The 17,803-nt window shown below is 44.3% G+C and overlaps 1 protein-coding gene across 4 annotated transcripts in view; it reads right to left on the bottom strand.

Moving 5' to 3' along the window:
* Nucleotides 1-7,034: 7,034 nt before the first annotated feature.
* ZMYM2 (zinc finger MYM-type containing 2) overlaps nt 7,035-17,803 on the bottom strand; it is a 70,900-nt gene continuing 60,131 nt past the window's right edge. For 3 of the 4 annotated variants that reach the window (XM_074377858.1, XM_074377857.1, XM_074377859.1), the window contains 7 exons: nt 17,252-17,346; nt 16,266-16,434; nt 15,894-16,045; nt 11,691-11,805; nt 10,858-11,109; nt 10,445-10,565; nt 7,035-9,169 (listed from right to left, as the gene is read on the bottom strand). In XM_074377858.1, the coding sequence (XP_074233959.1) occupies nt 8,977-9,169; nt 10,445-10,565; nt 10,858-11,109; nt 11,691-11,805; nt 15,894-16,045; nt 16,266-16,434; nt 17,252-17,346 (1,097 nt within the window). In that variant the 3' untranslated portion in view covers nt 7,035-8,976. Of the gene's footprint in view, nt 9,170-10,444; nt 10,566-10,857; nt 11,110-11,690; nt 11,806-15,893; nt 16,046-16,265; nt 16,435-17,251; nt 17,347-17,803 lie in introns of those variants that run through there. The other variant, XM_074377860.1, reaches the window with a different exon arrangement.

Below are 17,803 nucleotides of genomic sequence, written 5' to 3'. Positions count from 1 at the left end.
CCCTCTCTTCGGAATATCTGGTTCCTTCAATTCCTGAGACTCTGGGGCAGGAATCACTAGCTTTTTGTCAGAACCTTCAACATTAGCCTTCCAGACACTCAAGTGTAGTCCGGAGCTCCTATTGAAACCCCTTTCACCACTTCCTAGCTGTGAACTTGGGCAAGTTATTCAGTCTCTCTGGACCTCAGTTCCTCCATCTGCAAAATGGGGTAACACCACTCCTCTCCCTCTAACGCTTACAGTGAGGTCAGCAAACACCCACAGGCCAGATCTGGCCCACAGCCTGTGTCTGCGTGGCCTGTGAGCTAAGGATGATTTGTCTAGTTTAAAAGGGTTGGAAAAACCCCAAGAACTTGAGACAAACCCACAGAGGCCCTTCTTACAGGAAGTGTTTGGACCCCTGGGGCACGGGGTGCTTGGATTAACTGGGTCAATGCCGCTACGGCACCAGGCCCAAGGACCCACCCTTCCTCATTCCTCGCGCTGGAGACTTGTTCCCCATGTGATGGGGTCCACGGTGTGGGGGCCGCACTAGGGCCACAGGAAGCCCTGTGATCAAGGAGAGGAGGCGGGAACACTGCGCTGGGTGCCCCCTTTCCAGAGTCAGAGGATAAGGAGGGAATAGCAACAAACCCCGAGGAGAGGAGCCCACGAGGTGAGAGGAAGCCCAGAAGGCGGCACACGGGAAACTCGGTTTGCCAGCACGTCAGGCAGGAGGCAGGGACGAAAACCTCCTTCCAGTTTCAGAGACACAGGAAAGGAGGAATGGGAGACCACACAGGCAGACAACAGGCTGAGGAACCTGTGCGCCCCAGGGTCCCTGCATCAGCACCAAGGAGCCAGGCGAGGCTGGCAAGTCTCAGCGCCGCTTCTGCACGGCACTCCCAAGGATGGTTTTCTTATGTTTTTCCATGGTTGAGAAATTAACGCAAAAGTAATCCAGGACAAGAAATTCAAACGTCAGTGTCCACAAAGTTTTGCTGGAACACAGCTGTGCCTCCACGGCAACACGCTGTTCCCGGTGCCCTCCCCACGGTTGACACAAGCACCCACCCACTTCCCGTGTAAGCCCCCCATGTCACACCGCGTGACCGAGTGACTCTGACAAGCCCCCAGCCGTATGCACCAACACTACCCGACTGAGGGCTCAATACAGCATTTCCAACTCACAGGACTGCAGTGCTCAGAAAATTAGGAAACTCCAAATGGAATGCCCCATTCCAGCAGAACTTCCTCACAAAATGAAAACACTCGAATGAGGCTGCAGCCAGTTTCCAAGTGGCTCATTTGTTCACCAAGCGAGAATTTATCGATTAACTAGATCGAGTTTGACCGCAGCAGCCGGAGAAAGGTACCCAGAGAGAACAGGCTTGGCCTTTTGGCAAAGAGTTCTTCAAAGACTTGAAGAGTCGTCCAAAAACTGAGAAATGAGGTTAAGTGTTTTCAGGGCATTTTTCTTTGCTCTTGATGAGTCAAAAAAATTGCTACCCCCATGTTGTTCAGCTGTCTTTCCAAGGAGTTATTGCCAAGTTTGAAGTGACTGAAGAATTGGCCTCCGTGAGTCGTCTGCAGGTGACTGCAGGCAAGAGTATTTCCTAAGAAGTTGAGGAAACACTCATTCAGTAAAACCTGAAAGTGAAATCTGCAAAGACGTAAGTAATGGTACAAATAATGTTTTTAAAATGGTGCAAATGGTGCAAAAACATGTGTGGAGTAGAAAAGGCCTCCGCTGAGATGTAACTGTTGAGGGTGTTTCCCATTTGTCATCAAATCCCCCGCGTGGCACTGGACCCGCAGTGGCAGGGTGGACGTAAGCGTGTGGGCTCCGTGTTTGTGGGACAGGAGGCTGCACAGCCGGCCGGCCCTGCCACGCAGCCCACGGCCCTGTGGTCACGAGGCACCGTCTTCCTGAACGAGAACGGCATTCGGGCACTACCATTGAACACCGGTTAACTCTGGAAACCAGCTTTTGTTGCAGACTTGATAATGTTCCTTAATAAAGTCACCCTAAACTTGCGCGGCAAAACAGTGCCGATATGCAAAACACACTGCAGTAATTTCCAACAACGAATGTTGCTTGAATCACAAGTAACATCACTTCTCACGCTGTCTCAAGTTAAAGAAGCAACAGCCCCCTTCCCACACATTTTGAGCAGATATATTTTCCAAGTTCAAACTACAGTTCCAGCAGTGGTTTTCAAAGATCACTGCAAGTGTAACGAAAACTTCTGTATTTCAAAATTTATTTAACTGTGCAGTTGAGGAGATTCCGTCTAACCTTCGGTTGGAAATGAATGTGCAATAGAGCAGGCTAACAGGCCAACACCGAACGTCAAGAGCAGCTGTACAAACTCCTCTCAAGTGGTAGATGTGCTTGACCGAAACCACGCGCTCGTGGACCGACGCCCTATTTGGCAGCACCTACGTCTGAAGACATATGTTCAGAGAAATCCATACAACCTGACAGAGGAACACTCGCAACCAGTACTGACGACGGTGAACTACTAACCTTGAACCCCAAGCAAGGTGGGCACTCCTCAAAAAAGCACTCTGCCTTCTCCTCCACCCTTCTCCCTGTAGCCGGCTATTAGAAAAATGAGGTCCTTGAGTGTTACATTTTGAATTTTGTCAGTAAGAAACGTGTGGAAATTTGTTTTCTCTTGTGAGTCCCGACGTGCTCCCCTCCATGCTACCTGGGATGTTGACCCTCTGGTCCTTTCAAAGGCCGCCGACCCCCAAGTACGTATGGGGGCGTGTCAGAGGCGAGGACGGAGGAAGAGCACGAGCACGGTCTTGGAGACGATGGGGGGGGGGGCGGGCAGTCAGAGCCCCTGCACCGGGGTGCCTGTCCACGGCCCTGCCCGGCCCAGCCCCTCGGCCACCTGCTCTCCACCTCCCAGAACCATGCTGCCCCTTGCCCACTCCGCCCCGGCCCATGCTCACTGAACACGTGTCCCACCAGAGCCGCAGCTCCCGGAGGGCTGGGGCCGGGAGGTCGCCCTCCCGCCTGACCTCAGCTCAGTTCGAGCTGCACCACTGACTCGTCTACACTGCAGACTCAGTGATACCTCACGGGCTGTTGCCCAAAGTACCCCAACAACTGTTCACCTTCTTGAAGGAAAAAAGCCTCAAACCTCAGTAAACAGGCAGAGAAACAGGTCCACCTCCAACGACCCCTGCAGCCACCTACTTAATGGCAAGATGGAAAGCCTGTGTTCACAAGTCCCTGGGGTTCGATGCAGACAAAGGTAGGAAAGTGGCATCTGAAGACAAAACGGGAGGCTCCGATGAACAGCAAATCCTCCCACAGACGCAGGGTTTGATTCACTTGGTGAGTTTCCTGGAGGAGGAACTTTCACGCTGACTGAAAAGCACGCTATGTTTCAATATGAGCATAAAACAATTTTCATGAGAAAAAAATGCCCCTATTATGTTCTATTCCATTCAATTCTACTTCATTAAAAAATGTTTGCAGGCAGACTTCTTAACTGCAGGTCTTGGGGGTTTTAACCCAGGCCTTAAAAAGGCAGGTCTCTGGGACTCACTCTAATAAATCTACCAAATCAATCTCCAGGGGACAGGTCAGACACCTGCGTCTTAACAGACCTCACAAGTGACTTTTAAGTGTGTCTATTTCAAGCACGACTACAAAACCATCGAGACGTCCCCACCCCCTTGGCACTGATGAACAGGAGGGACGCAGGGAAGGTCAGACCCTGGGCACAGCACAAAGTAGGCGTTACTCTAAGAACCCTGGGCCGTGCTTCCCAATCTTTTTCAAGGGTCTTCGATTTGAATGTACTTATAATCATTCATTCACTCCACAAACATTTAACACCTGGTAGGTGCCGGCAACTTCTCTAGGAGCTTGCGATACAGTGGAGGAGGCCCGCTCCCCACCACCCCGAGCTCACCTGCTGGTCCACAGCACGTGACCAGCAGGTCACCTTGGACAACCTTCAATGTGGCAGACAGTCCCCGCTGGCTCCCAATCTACATCTATCTTTGCATCGTAAGAGTGGTTGGCACCCGCCTCTGCCTTTCCAGGGTGGGAGACTGGCTGGCACAGCAGAGGCCCGGGGCGGTGACAGCGATTGAAGAGCGGGCTCCTTCAGAGCAGGACCGGCCCACTGCCCTCGTCTGCTCTGACACCCGACCCCTCTTTCCTCTCTGAAACTAGTCTGAAAACTTCACTCTTCACGCTTGTGACAAAAACCGACCTAAACCACGTAAAGCTTTCTACAGCCACACGTGGTTCGTCCCTGCTACTCTGTCTGACCTACTGCTGCGGAAGTATTGCTGGGGTGCTGGCCAGGCCCCACTGAGGGACCTGTGTAACCTACAAGCACATATATTTTTGAAAAAGAAAAATCTGAACTCCAAACCCCCAAGAATTCCTGATAAAGGACTGCAGCACACTTATAGTCCTAGAAACAGAGACGCTGAAGCCTCGTGCTGCACGCTACTGCCCCCTGCTGGCACCGGTGCAGAACCACAGAAACATGAGCAAGACGGGCGCAGAGTCTTGCTCACAGGGTTATGAGGGGCACACAGGTGACAACACTTGATCGTTTGTTTTGGGGGGACATAATTAGGTTTACTTATTTACTTGTCCTTGGAGGAATTACTGGGGACTGAACACAGGATGTCCATCCAGCATGCTCAGCATGAGCTCTGCCACTTGAGCTGTATACTCTCCCCCGCTGGGGGACAATACTTGAGATTCTATTTTTTCAGAAGCAATTGCTATGAAATAAATCTTTAGTAGGCGAAGGTTTTTTAAATTTCTGTAATAGACTGGACGTTGCCTGTTCCATCCGACCCACATCACCTAGAAGCTGAATTACCTCGGTTCAGTGCCTTTTAACATGTTTCAGAGTCGTTTCTAATGGAGGTTCCAGCTGCCCCTTTCAGTGCTACTTTTAGACACTTGTAAGTTAGTCTGGAAGCCAGAGGTGAGGACAGATACCAACAAAATGAAACCACTAAGATAAATCAGAAATCGCCCCACCAACCACGAGTAACAAAGTCGTAAGCAACGTAAAGTTACAGGAACCCGACGTTTTAATCACAGGTGTAGGTATTCTGTGGCCTATTCCAGGGCTTCCTGAGTGTCCACAAGCCAGTTTTAAACTATCATGGAGACAGTCTCTGTAAGTTCCCAGGAGCTCAAGGTCCCTACAAGTGTATTTTGTTTACCGCATGACTGTAGCCTTTGGAACACTACTGTCAATCTTCTATTTTCTCCTCCTCCCCACCTACCATGGTTGGCCGTAGTTCCTTGGCACAGAACAAATTTGAAAGATATATTCTAAGTTTCATGGTGATGAATTCTCACGTGCTGAGTTTACTTCAGAGGCATTATCTAAACAAGATATCGAAGTCCCAGAAGAGCTGTAACTGTTTTTCCCCCGACCACAGTCCAAACACGCTGTTAGGATTTACACCTGCTTCATTCAACGATGCAGTGACCTCCGGGGGTAGGCCCACGTAAGGTCTGTGGCCGCCCCTCTGGTTCTGCTCTTAATCATTCTTTATTTTCAGATTAAATCTTAGCTTCTTTTTGGCTCTTTTTTCCCAAAAGGCCTAAATTCATGGATTGTTTAACTCAGTAATGAGTTAGGACATTAAATGTCCAGATATTAGGAACCACTTTCTCTTGCCCAGTTCATTACAAGACGGGATCACAGCAACATATCTGGGTAACCCGCTAGCCTCTAAGGAAAGGGAAAAAAGTACAAAGAGAGGCACCACTCTAAGTGTCTCTGTCCTCAGACTCAGGCCGACACAATCAGCCTGCTCTGGGCGTCAGCTCTGAAACGGCGAGATTTCATTCGTAGGGGTATTTTCCAGCGTGACTTACACAGAAATGACAGACAAGCAGTTAACACTGGAAAACAGCATTAAAGCCAGTCTGCTCCTAAGAACACAACAGAATGGAATGCCTGAGATCCACTGAGCTTCTATTAAGGGGGAAAGTCCAGAAGTACTGAAATTTAAAGAGATTTATTCTTTAGAAATATTTTCATATACACTTTTATGACTGTTTTGAGGTGAACAAGGAGCTCGCCCTAACTGAGAACAGAAGTGATGTACGTACATACGTTCTGGAAATAACTGTCAAAATAAAAGTGAAAATTTTTAGTGATTTAAGACTGCAAGATACTTAAGATCTCAGATTAAACGGACCAACATTAGAGTAATACAAACCAAAACTTCGCAATTTTATGACTTCTCCGTTACTATATCCTCAATACTATGCATAAACAAGTCACCCCAACCCCAAACCATCGTCAGCCAGGACAAAGGGATATTCATCAGAAAAAGGGACCGAAGTTTGCATGCACAGAACAACATGCACCCTCTTCCCATCTTAGTCTGTTTAACACACTGTGTGACAACCCTGTGTAACAAGAGAAAAATATGAACTACAAATTAAACAAGTATTTTTATGGCCAAAAGAAGAGCTGAGTTTCTTGCCTAGAAAAATCCTTTAATATCTTACATTACCTAATACAGTTAAAAATCTTAAAAAACGTGTTAATGAGGACTCAATTTTGCATGGGAAATTCACTTTTCTCAATGTGGACAAAACCTTTTTCATTGATTCATTTTAAATGGTAAAATCTTCTTCAGAACAGAAAAATATAGCAAATCCAATACACCTGTGAAGGCAATGATGTCATATTTACAGGACGCTGTAATCAGAAATCACTAAGAACCAGAAAGAAACTATCGTTTCACTGTCCTTTTCTCAGCAGTCAGCTATGACCACACAAACTATGAAATGTATTCTAGACCAAGAAAATTTTCTCATAAAATAGTATTACTTTTCTTTTCCCCCTGAGAGTCAAGTTAATCCTCGAATTGCAATCAAGACCAAGACAAGAGCTCTAAATCCTTGTGTCAACACCGTACTGTGCAGACATTCCAGTTTAGAAAAGCCAAAATAAAGGAAACATAAATAGCAAGATATGGTGCTACTGACGGTGGGGCCACGCAGAAACATGGTATTTGGTAAAATACACATTAAGTGATATTTGGGAAAAACTTTATTGCTCTTGATGGAATACAGCACCAGTTTGAAGAATAAAAGATGGTTAGGATTAACCACCTTTTAATCAATAATACGTGTTTATAGGGAAAGTGCCTAAAGTAGCAGTTCTGGAGAAAAGGTAGGTGCAAGGAAATTTCTGTATCATACAGTTTAAATGTCACCCACGTCGTTAAACAGACAATAAGCAGTCTGAGCAGTATCAGATTTGCTACTGTCAGTTTGATTAACAAATTGACAGAAAATCAATGAAGGGACAGGATGCTATTCAAACTTATAAAACAAGTTAGAACATTATAAAATAATTTTCTGCCCAAAATATTTCTGATAATTATTGCTTATACAGTGATTACACTCATGAAATTTTCCAAACTGTGACTGAAAAGATTCCTTCCGAATGCTAACATTTATCCCAAGGAAGAGAAATACCTACGGGATGTGTGGACACTATGTAACCACTGAGGAAAAGGCCCAGCTTCCCTCCAGCAGTTTACAAACACAACGTCACTCTGGTGACCTGGGAACCAGAAACAAGACAACATGACCACACACATGCTCTGTGAAGTCAGCCAAAGGGTTTCTTCACAACTGCGGCTAGCACTTTCTCGGTCTTTAGAGATTTTGAGTAAACTTCCTTGTCCTAAAAGAAAAGGTCTGAGCGGATAAATTGCTACGCAGAAATACAAAGTTTTTAATGCAACCTTCTATAAGAAGTAATTAAAATGCAAAAGCCAAACAATCTTAACATCCGACTAAGTTCCTCTGAGATACACGTTATCCATCAGTTTGTTTCCTTGTCCTCCAGCCACCTAAAGTACCAGCCGCTACACTGGTGATCTTCACAGTAAAGCAGATGCTGTCTTACTGTAACTGCTTGCAGAGTGGCATTTTTAAACGTAATCTCACCCAGTGTGTGCCTCAGTCCTACCTGAGGGCAGGCACAAGAACTCTCAGGAACTGGGAAGGTCTCAGAGTCCCACCAGATATTGCAAATGATCTGTGTCCTTGAAAGGGGAGAGAAAAAACAAACTTCCAAAACAAAGGGGATTTTGAATACCTACGGCTGACAGAGAAAACAGAATTTTATGCTTTCATCAGACACTTTTACAAGGAAACGTCTCCATGATCATGTTTTCAACATCATTCTTCATATATATACATACATATGTATACATATATGCACACATACATATATACAAATACAACGTAATTACTACTGTCTGGGGTGATGCAGAAAGCCACAAATGAGAAAAGGACACTAAGGTTTTAATAAGGGAAACAAAGAGCTCTTTCCCAGTAGAGATTCACAGTAAGTACACCAACGTTGACAGCATTCTCTCATCTATTTTTGGTACAGAAGATGGTATCTCTCTACAGAACCTTGTAAGGCTTCAGTAACTAAAGTGTAAAGCAAAACAAACAAACCCCCCCAAAAACAGAACAAAAATCCCAGCCTAGTAGTTTACAGTTTATTTTAAAAATTCCGAAAGACACTGCAGGTTCTCAGGTTTAGTAGGGCTCCCCACACACAACCCCTGGTCAGGAGTCCAGGAGAAGAGCCCCTCCCAGGGAGCTTTGCAACAGCAGAGTTGTGCAAGATGGATGTTCCTTACTACAAGAAAAATTATACATGGCACATTCTCATTCATGTTTTGCAATGTAAAAAGTTACAAACATACCTAATCAATAAATAATAATAAAAAAAAAGGATCTGAATGTATTTGTAAGTGTCCTAAAACCACTACACAGAATAATGGGGCAGCTCCCACTCACAGATTATTTACACGGTAGTACCCAGTGTGGGTGCAATGCTACAAAACTCAAAACAGAAGGAGTAAACTTGAAATGTTTCCATAATGAAGACCTAGCAGCATGACTACCTAATGCTGTTTTATCCCGATTGCTTCTGAAACGTTCCTTTTTTAGTCTGTGTCTTCGTCCAGTTCATAATTGTCTTTATCATAAATATCTTTTACTAAAAGAACCCGTACGAGCATGTTTTCCAAGGTGTTTCGGTCCAGTGACGCAGATGTGTACCAGACAGGGCTATCTGCAGAACTAGAGCATTCTGGTTGCAAATAAAAAACATCCATTCTCTGATTAAGATTCTGTGGACTTTGGGAGAAAGGAGAAAGTCAATTTCATAGTATAGACACAAAATTCCCCACAACTTTCTTTTTCCCTTTCAGGAACAGTCTTGCTACTACCAACCACACTGTGTGGTCAGACCACATGCCTCTTTACCTACATTCAATTTTCTATCACTGCTACATTCTGAAAGTTAATTTCTACAATAAAAGTTTATTTTCCCACCCTATTTTAAATTCGGTGTTTCACTGAATCCAAGGCACCATCAATAGAAACATTATTTTTAATCACTGTTTTAATATTGCCATGAAACAAGGCACTGCCAACTGTATCTGTAATTAATTAGATGCACCAGCTGTGACCTGCATCCCAGCTTCAGAGGCGTACAGTGTAAAAAATACTCCTTAGCATAGATGAAATACGATAGCACTGTATAAAATCAGAGTACTGAACAGCATTGCACAAAAGAAACCTCTGTTTCAAAATAACACTCTATACTGAGAGAGGCATTTCCAACCAACCAACAGTCGCCACCACTGAAGATTCAGGTGCTGCTGCAGGCAACAAGGCTGCCCAGACTGGCACAGGGACACTGACCGCCAAGGACAACCACCTAGGGTGACACTAATGTTCCTGCGGTCCTGAGAGCTAACCGGGGGGTGACTTACAAAAACAACTGAGGAAGCCCTTCATGCAAGAAAACACATCCTGAGCCCATACCTACCTTTCAAAAATTAGACGGTGCACACTAAGTCAGCAAGCAAGCGCAGAATAACGTAGGTCTCTAAAAATTTCATCGGCTTAAAGTTTCTAAATGTCTGTTGGTATCAGACAGGAAGAAGGACAGCTCCAGGTGCTCCTGCCCTAAGACGTTCTGAAGGGCTGTCTCCTCTCCATCTAGGGACTTGGCCCCACCGCCCGTCCACCTGGTCTGCCTCAGGTGAGCTGGTCCCAAGCACTCACTCTCCACCTGCCACCGCAGGACCGGCCACAACAGACCCTCCACGGCCCAAAAAGCCTAAAATACTTAGTGACCCTCTACAACAGTAGTGGTTTCACTAATGATTTCATCGTTAGTGAGGAGCGATTTCTTAACATATGCTTGAATCTTAAAATATGAAGCATCAGCTGGGTGTTTTATAACTATGGGGCAACGAAAGTTGTCGGTGAACGGACTTAGGTACAGGTGAGAAGAGAGAGAAATCTAGAAAAAAACATCAGTGGAGAAAATGCCATCTCTTGGTAGTGAATTCAAGGCAACTAACTCACAGCATTTAAAAGCGAAGTGTCGTCAGCACTCACCTTTTGGACAGGTAGCGCTCGAACATCTTCACAGGACATCTGGAAGGGTTGGCTGTGTTTTCAATTTGTTCAAAGACTGGCTCATCATCTTCATGTTTTCTTTTTCCAGTAGTGATTTTATCTTAAGAAACAGAAATTACATAAACTTTCTAAGCCCAATCTTGAAGAAACATGACAGCATTCACTCACTCTACTGACTCCTCGGATCTGTACCTCAGAGAGAAGGACCAGGTGTCCTTCAGAGTTCTAAGCTGTGGCTTCTGGTAATTCCTAATTTTAAGATGACACAAGATGTTTTATTTTATGAAAACGACAGTCCTTAGGTTCCTAACAAGTGACCCAGGTGGTCTTTAGTAAGGCAACGTGTGGCTAGCCCTGCCGGACAATCCCAGAGTGAAGGCCTGCTAGCCTACCTTCATTATCTGCTCCACACAAGGAAGACACCTGGTATCGAAGACATGCCTTATTTTCCATTGTTACGGGGTTTTTTTTCCAATGCCTAAACACAGTGCCAAAGGAAAGTCTTAAGTGTTGTTCCACTGTTTTCAGGCCAAAATATTTAGTGTTAAAGTAGAAGAGGGTGTTCAGAAGAGCTACTGGAGAGTGGGAGCCTAGTTGTTTTATCCTCCACAGATAATCTTCTTCAACTCGAGAAAAGATTGACCCTTAAATAGAAAGAAATAGTTTTAAAGAATTACAGCAAGCAAGTTTCATTCAGTCACCTAGAAATAAAGTCAGTTCAAGAACAAAGCTATTCTAGTCCTCCACCCACTCCAGGTAGCCTGGAGTGACCTTCACAACCACCCGCGGCCCTGTGCTGACACAGAGGCGGGGACACGGCCGACCACGCCAGCACCCGGGGCTCGGGGTCTGCGCTCCCCACGACGGGCAGGAGGCTTCCTGAAAAAAAATCGGTGACTGCCATTCACAAACCAGTTTCTTATACATCTGGAACAGAGGTTTCCTAGAGAAATCTACAGAATTCCCACTGGGGCGCTTAAGAAATAAGCATCCAGCTTCTTCCTCCAGGGAAAGTGGGACACGTTCATTACAAAGTTCTTCGTAAACACTAGCGATCAACCACATTCATTTCTAACTTCACGGAAGACGAACTGAGGCATTCGTGAATAAGTACTCTGAAAAATATGCTAACTTAAGTTCTTTCCTGTTTATTTTTAATATACTCTCTGTAAAAATTAAAATCCCAACAGTAAGTTAGCAACACTTTCATTTAAAAGAGCATTACCATCTGGAAGTATGCTTGGCTGCCAACTTCGGAGTATTTTATTCAATTCTTGCTCAAATGTCTGGTATCCTGGATCAATAAATATGTTGTCTTTTCGATTACTACCACACAAGTACTAAAAAAAAAGAAAAAAAAATTTCTTGAAGGAAAACCAGCTATTTATATATTATGTATACTCTGTATTTCCTAAAGAAAAGAATAAACAAATGTCTTATGTCTCAGTATTTATTGGCATAATAAAATATGAGAGATTATTGGCTTTATTTACGTATCTAGAAATCAAAGAAACATAAGTTACCAATTAATCGGTTGCTTAAAAAGCTCAAAGCTGAAGTACATGCCAAAGAACTCAGAATGTAAGAACCAGATGACAATCTTCAGTCTGTTGGATAAAAACAGAGTATCTGGCCCCAGCGCTCACGTGAGGCACAGAGGAGACGACACAGGACTTCAGAGTCAGCGTGATGACCCGGGACGACGGTGGGCCGGGCGGCAGCGCTGCCCGGCAGGAAGGCCCCTGTGTGGCCTATGCGGTTTCATGCTGTTCCCCTGCTCCCCGTTCTGCGAGTCAGGGCACTTTCCTGAATCTGACAACTTACTATGACAAACCTTGACAGTGACGGTGATGAAAGAATGACTTAAACACCAAAGTATGCAGAGTCCATGCCCAAGGGGTTTACAGACAAAAACATGTAAGTGACATGGCGAGAGCACAGAGACGGGGGGACCTGAAGGGGGACACGTGACATAACATGTGACACGGCGAGAGCTAAGAGACGGGGGACCTGAAGGGGGACACGTGACATAACATGTGACACGGCGAGAGCACAGAAACGGGGGACCTGAAGGGGGACACGTGACATAACATGTGACACGGTGAGAGCACAGAGATGGGGGACCTACAGGGGGGAAACGTGACACAACATGTAAGTGACACGGCGAGAGCACAGAGATGGGGGACCTGCGGGGTGGGGGACATGTGAAGGCAGGTACCAATCAGCTGAAGACTTACATCGACAAGCCTATGGCAACCACTGAAAATTCAAGAGGAATAAATAATAAACCAATAGTGGAGATAAACGGAATCACAGAAAAATAATTCAAGAGAAAGCAGAAAAAGACTAAAAGCAAAAAGAGAAAAAGGTGCAGTGCCCCCACCCCCAAAATCCATGGTTTCAGATTCCCACTGTCAACCAAGGGCCAAAAATATTAAATAGAAAATCCCAGAAATAAACCCCTGACACATTTTAAACTGCACGCCCTTCTGAGTAGCTGATGAGACCTCGCTCGGACCTGCTCCGTCCCGCCAGGAGGGACAGGATCCTCCCGTGGTCCAGGGCGTCCCTCCTGCCAGGCACTGAGCAGCCGTGTAGGTCATCAGGTTCACCGAGGTGCCGCGGGGCTTGTGCTCAAGTGACCCGAATTTTACTTACGGTCCCCAAAGCACAAGGAGTGAAGTTGGCGACTCAGATACACCAGGCAGGACGCAAAGTGCTTCCTTAAGTGAAAAGGTAAGAGTTCTGGGCTTAGCGAGGAGAGAAACCAGCATGTCGCCAAGGGTGCTAAGAAGCCAGGGGACCGCGCAGTCAGGCTAGTTCCGCTGTCACACCGTGAACTGCAAAAGTTCCAGCCACAGTGCGTGTAAATGCTTAGTGAGGACGGAAAAGGCATTAAACGTGTGCAGGGCGAGTTTTTAGAGACACCACATTCATGTAACCTTTACCACAGTGTATTATTACAATTATTCTAGATCATCGTTAGTTACTGTGTTGATCTCTTCCTGTGCCTGATTTATAAACCAAAACTTTATCACAGGTACACGTGTGGAGGGAAAGACATGGTACACACAGGTTTTGGGCACCCAATGGGGGGCCGGGGGTGGGGTCCCTGCAGATAAGAGGGTGACAATCATGTAAGATCTGGGGAGGGGAGGGAGGTGCACACTGTTTGTAACAGCAAAACTTCACCGAGCAAAGGGCACACTCGCCCTGCTGGAACGGCGAGGTTCAGGGCAGTGTGAATGTGAGGTCGGTCCCAGCTGCCCTGGAGGGGGCCGACGCACAGACCAGGAATCAGAGGGAAGGACAGACAGACACCAGGTGTGTAACATGGCTCCCTGTGCTTTATTCTGCTCTGTTCATGAAAACACATCGAGGTACACGCTCCTGGCTAACCCAGCTGGGCGAGAGACACGAGAACCACACGGCCATAGGTCTCACAGAATTTCCCTTCCTTCTTCCTCACATGCTTCCCTACTATGTGAATGCCTTAAACAACCATCTTCCCTTAAGTAACCCCAAGGAAAGAGCCCGGCTACTCTGGGAGGGAGGGAGGGGGCCTTCCACATGGAGTGAGACTCCAGGATGACAACCATCCTCAACACCCCTCCACACCCAGCTCACTACTCCATCCTCCCAACACACTCTGCACACACAGAACTGCTCTGCACACACTCTGCACACACAGCTAGGAAGTCATCCTTCTTCCACAGGATCTTGTTTTTATTGTCAGATGTGAACAAAATCAGTAAGTGGACAGACAAAAAATAAGCGCATTCTTCCAGAACAGCTTCTGCTGCTGCACACGCCCTCCCAGTAACAACTGTAGTGACTTGTGGAAAGTGTACTTTCTTATGTTTACACCACGCTTGAGGGTTATGTTGAAAGCTGCTTATAAATACTAGACAGCCTTTTACAAAAATTAAATCAAGTCTGTGAAAATTTGTCCAATTATGAGTCTTTCCAATTGTGGTAAAAATCCACAGAACATAAAATTTACCATATTGACCATTTTTAAATGTACTGTTCAGTAGTAAAAAAAATTTTGAGGAAGCATTTTTCAGTACACAAAGAGCCTACCGAAGAAAGGAAGGGAATTCTGACATGCGCTACAGCTTGTCTGGCCTTCAGCACGCTGTGCTGAGTGCAGTAATAAGCCCGTCACAAAAGGAAACACTTCGGCGAGGTCCTGGAAGAGCAAACTCAGGCAAAGGCAGTGCCTGGGGGGCGCCAGCAGTGGGGCAGGGAGGATGAGTGAGTGTTTAATGCAAGAGGAAGAGAGTCATGAAGACCGACGGTGGTGGTGTTGGCACAAGATTATGAACAAACTTAACACCACAGAACTTACAATTAGTTAAGATGGCAAACTTTATGTTGTATGTATTTTACCACAATAAAAAAAATTGGAAAAAAGAACCTATTTAAAGACGTAATTTATAACCACGCATTATGCAATCCAGTTAGCTTTCAAATGCCTAGCAGCCATTTGCGGCTCTAGTATGTAAATGTTCTGCCACTGCACACACAGCTTACAGCCGCGTGGCACGCTGCCCCTCCCCTGCTGAGTCTTAGGCAAATCTCTGTCCTGAAGACAACGTAAGTAAAACACAAATTAAGACAATTTTAGTTTTCTTCACTAACTTATTTCAGTATCTACCACCTATTAGCAGTGTAACATTTAATTTTAGGCCTATAAACAAAACTCTGCATAAAAAGATCTTCTCTAATTTACCACATTTAAAAATACAAAGGATATAAAATCTTTTCTGACCTCTGGGCTCCAACCTGTACAATTTGTTCAGAACTAGAAGCCATTATCTACAGCAGGTCTTCATGCTTTTTATGGAAAACAGGTTCATTCAAGATTCACAGACATGTGGTTGAAGTTTACCTAAAACCCCTAGTAAGAATGATCTCTTTTATAAGACGATTCCAAAGAACTAATGAGTAGTTACACTACGCAGCAAGTTAGAAACACCTCAGAAGTGTATAATGAAACAGACCTACTCTTTGCAGAGGGAAGACATTTTACCTGTTTACAAGTTTATCAACCTGGATATGATGTGTATGTTTTATAATACATATACATGTATAAATAGAGAGACAGAAACAAATACACAAAAAGCTAGTCCTGCTACAAAAGATGCCGGAATTTTGAGTGGCCTGTCACCGTTTCTCACATAAGTTCTTTTTGGTTCTGGTACACAGTTTTGGAGAACTTGAAGATTTTTAAGAACATAGCACATTACAGCAGAAACACCCAAATACAAAGTAGCTAAGAAAATCCTTTATACCCTAGTATTTTCAAACAGAGTACTTTAGTCCTTCTTGGTAAGACCTGTCCTTATTTTTGAAGCAAAACATTTTTCTCTCCAAGAACTACCACAACCACCTTTCTCTCAGAAGTAGCCATGAGATCACTCACCTCCTGAATCCCAAGGCAAAGGTAGTAGATGCTGTCAGGTGCATAATTTTCTCCATTGGGCCGTCGGATCTCATTGACAAAATGGGCCAACCCATAGTCAAGTTCAGCAGTGGTGTGAGAGAGGAGGTCCTCTTTTAACTTTACTGATTTAGCTAAAAAATAACATTTAAAATAATCATTATTTGCTGTCTTAAGACTGAGAAACTTTCTGAAATCAATATATTCTATATAAAGATTTAAAAGTAAAACAAAAGCCACATTTATACATAGAATGTTTTAAGCTATATTCACGTTTTTTAAAATTAAAAGTAGTTGATAACAAAAATCTTGACTTTAAATAGGACATAGGGGAAACAAAATCAGAACACTTACAAGATTTTAGCTCATCTAATACCAGAAGATCTTCATCCAGGTGCCTGGTCTTGACCCAGTGTTTCCATGCGTTGACACCATACGTGTATTTGAAAGGAAAGCTGCACTCTGAGTTGTCAGAACTATCATCATGAGACTGGTATCCTGACACCGCTTTTCTCTTGGCTCCCTATTAGTGAGAAAACACCATTGCAAAAACTTTCCTAAGCCTCTATTATTTCATGACTTGACATAAGCCGTCTCTCAACAAATGCAAATTAAGGAGAAATACATTTATGTGCTTCGACTCGACTGGTATTTCTGAACCTGAGAATAACTACCTACATTTTTTGAAACCTCTCTCCAGGAATGACGTATTTCTGCGTAAACTACTTTGTACAACAAAATCGTATTAACTTCTGCTGTGAGTTGAGAGTCACTGATGATGAGAAAATAAAAATAAGACATAAATAACAAACTAATAATCAGACACAGCAGGGTTCTACATATCAATCTGAGAGAAACTGAAGACCTTCCTGATGACTGCACCTTAGCAGGAATGACTTCTCAACTCCTTTCCACTTTCTTAATGGCATTATTTGCTGTACAAAAATTTTAAATTCTGGTGTCATCCAATTCATTTATTTTTTCCTTTTGTTCTTGTGCTTTTGGTGCCGTAGCTAAGAAACTACGTCCAACCATAGATCAGTTGCCTAGAACACAGCCTGAATTCCTGTCAGAGAGCTGAATTTACTTATTTAGCAACTATGTCAACCTTTTATCAGGATAAAATTAAAAATAAAAACTAAGTGGCAATAATAATCACTCTTCTATGAAATTACAACTAAATCGAAGGTATTTTTATCACTCCAATGAAACAATAAAACCTCTACCAGGAAAACAAAATATCTTCCCATGCTCTCGGGCACAACCGAAGCTCACGCATCTTTACCCTCTGCTCACACACAGGCGCGACGTGAAGGCAAGGGTGTGTTGTGTTCCAATACCTTTTTTTTAGATCGAGGTCTAGGCTGCTCCTCATACTCTTCTCCAAATACAGGTGGCAATAAAAACTCATTTTCCACATCAAGCTCCTCTGCAGCTGACAATGGAATCAGAAGGACTTTACCTCAAGGTAACGGCACGGCCTGCATTCTGTCAACACAGCCACTGAACGCGGACAGGCACCGCGCCCAGGGCAGCCCGTGCATGGCAGGGAAAGGACAGTTTTCTGCAACTGACGTGGCCTGTCAGCTCTGATGAAGTCTGCTCAGATTCTTAAATACATATAATGATCATCAATACGGAATTCTCATGGAAATGTGTGATAGAAAAATTACTAAAACCTGAAATTCAGTGATAAGATCTACATGGTCTCAGTACAAATTTTTCAATCTATGAAATCTTTTCCAAAGTAAATGCTTTATATTCTATTCAATATGCTTATTAGCTGTCAATAGGTTAAGAAAGTAAATAATGAAAAACAGAACACATTTCTTTTACAACAAAAGACCTGAAAATATTTTTTCCCTTTGAAGGTTAACTTAATTTTCAAAAAA

Source organism: Camelus bactrianus, chromosome 14 (assembly GCF_048773025.1).
Source record: "Camelus bactrianus isolate YW-2024 breed Bactrian camel chromosome 14, ASM4877302v1, whole genome shotgun sequence".
NCBI lineage: Eukaryota > Metazoa > Chordata > Mammalia > Artiodactyla > Camelidae > Camelus > Camelus bactrianus.
The sequence above is the reverse complement of the archived record's forward strand: the minus strand, read 5'-3'. Positions and strand labels throughout refer to the sequence as shown.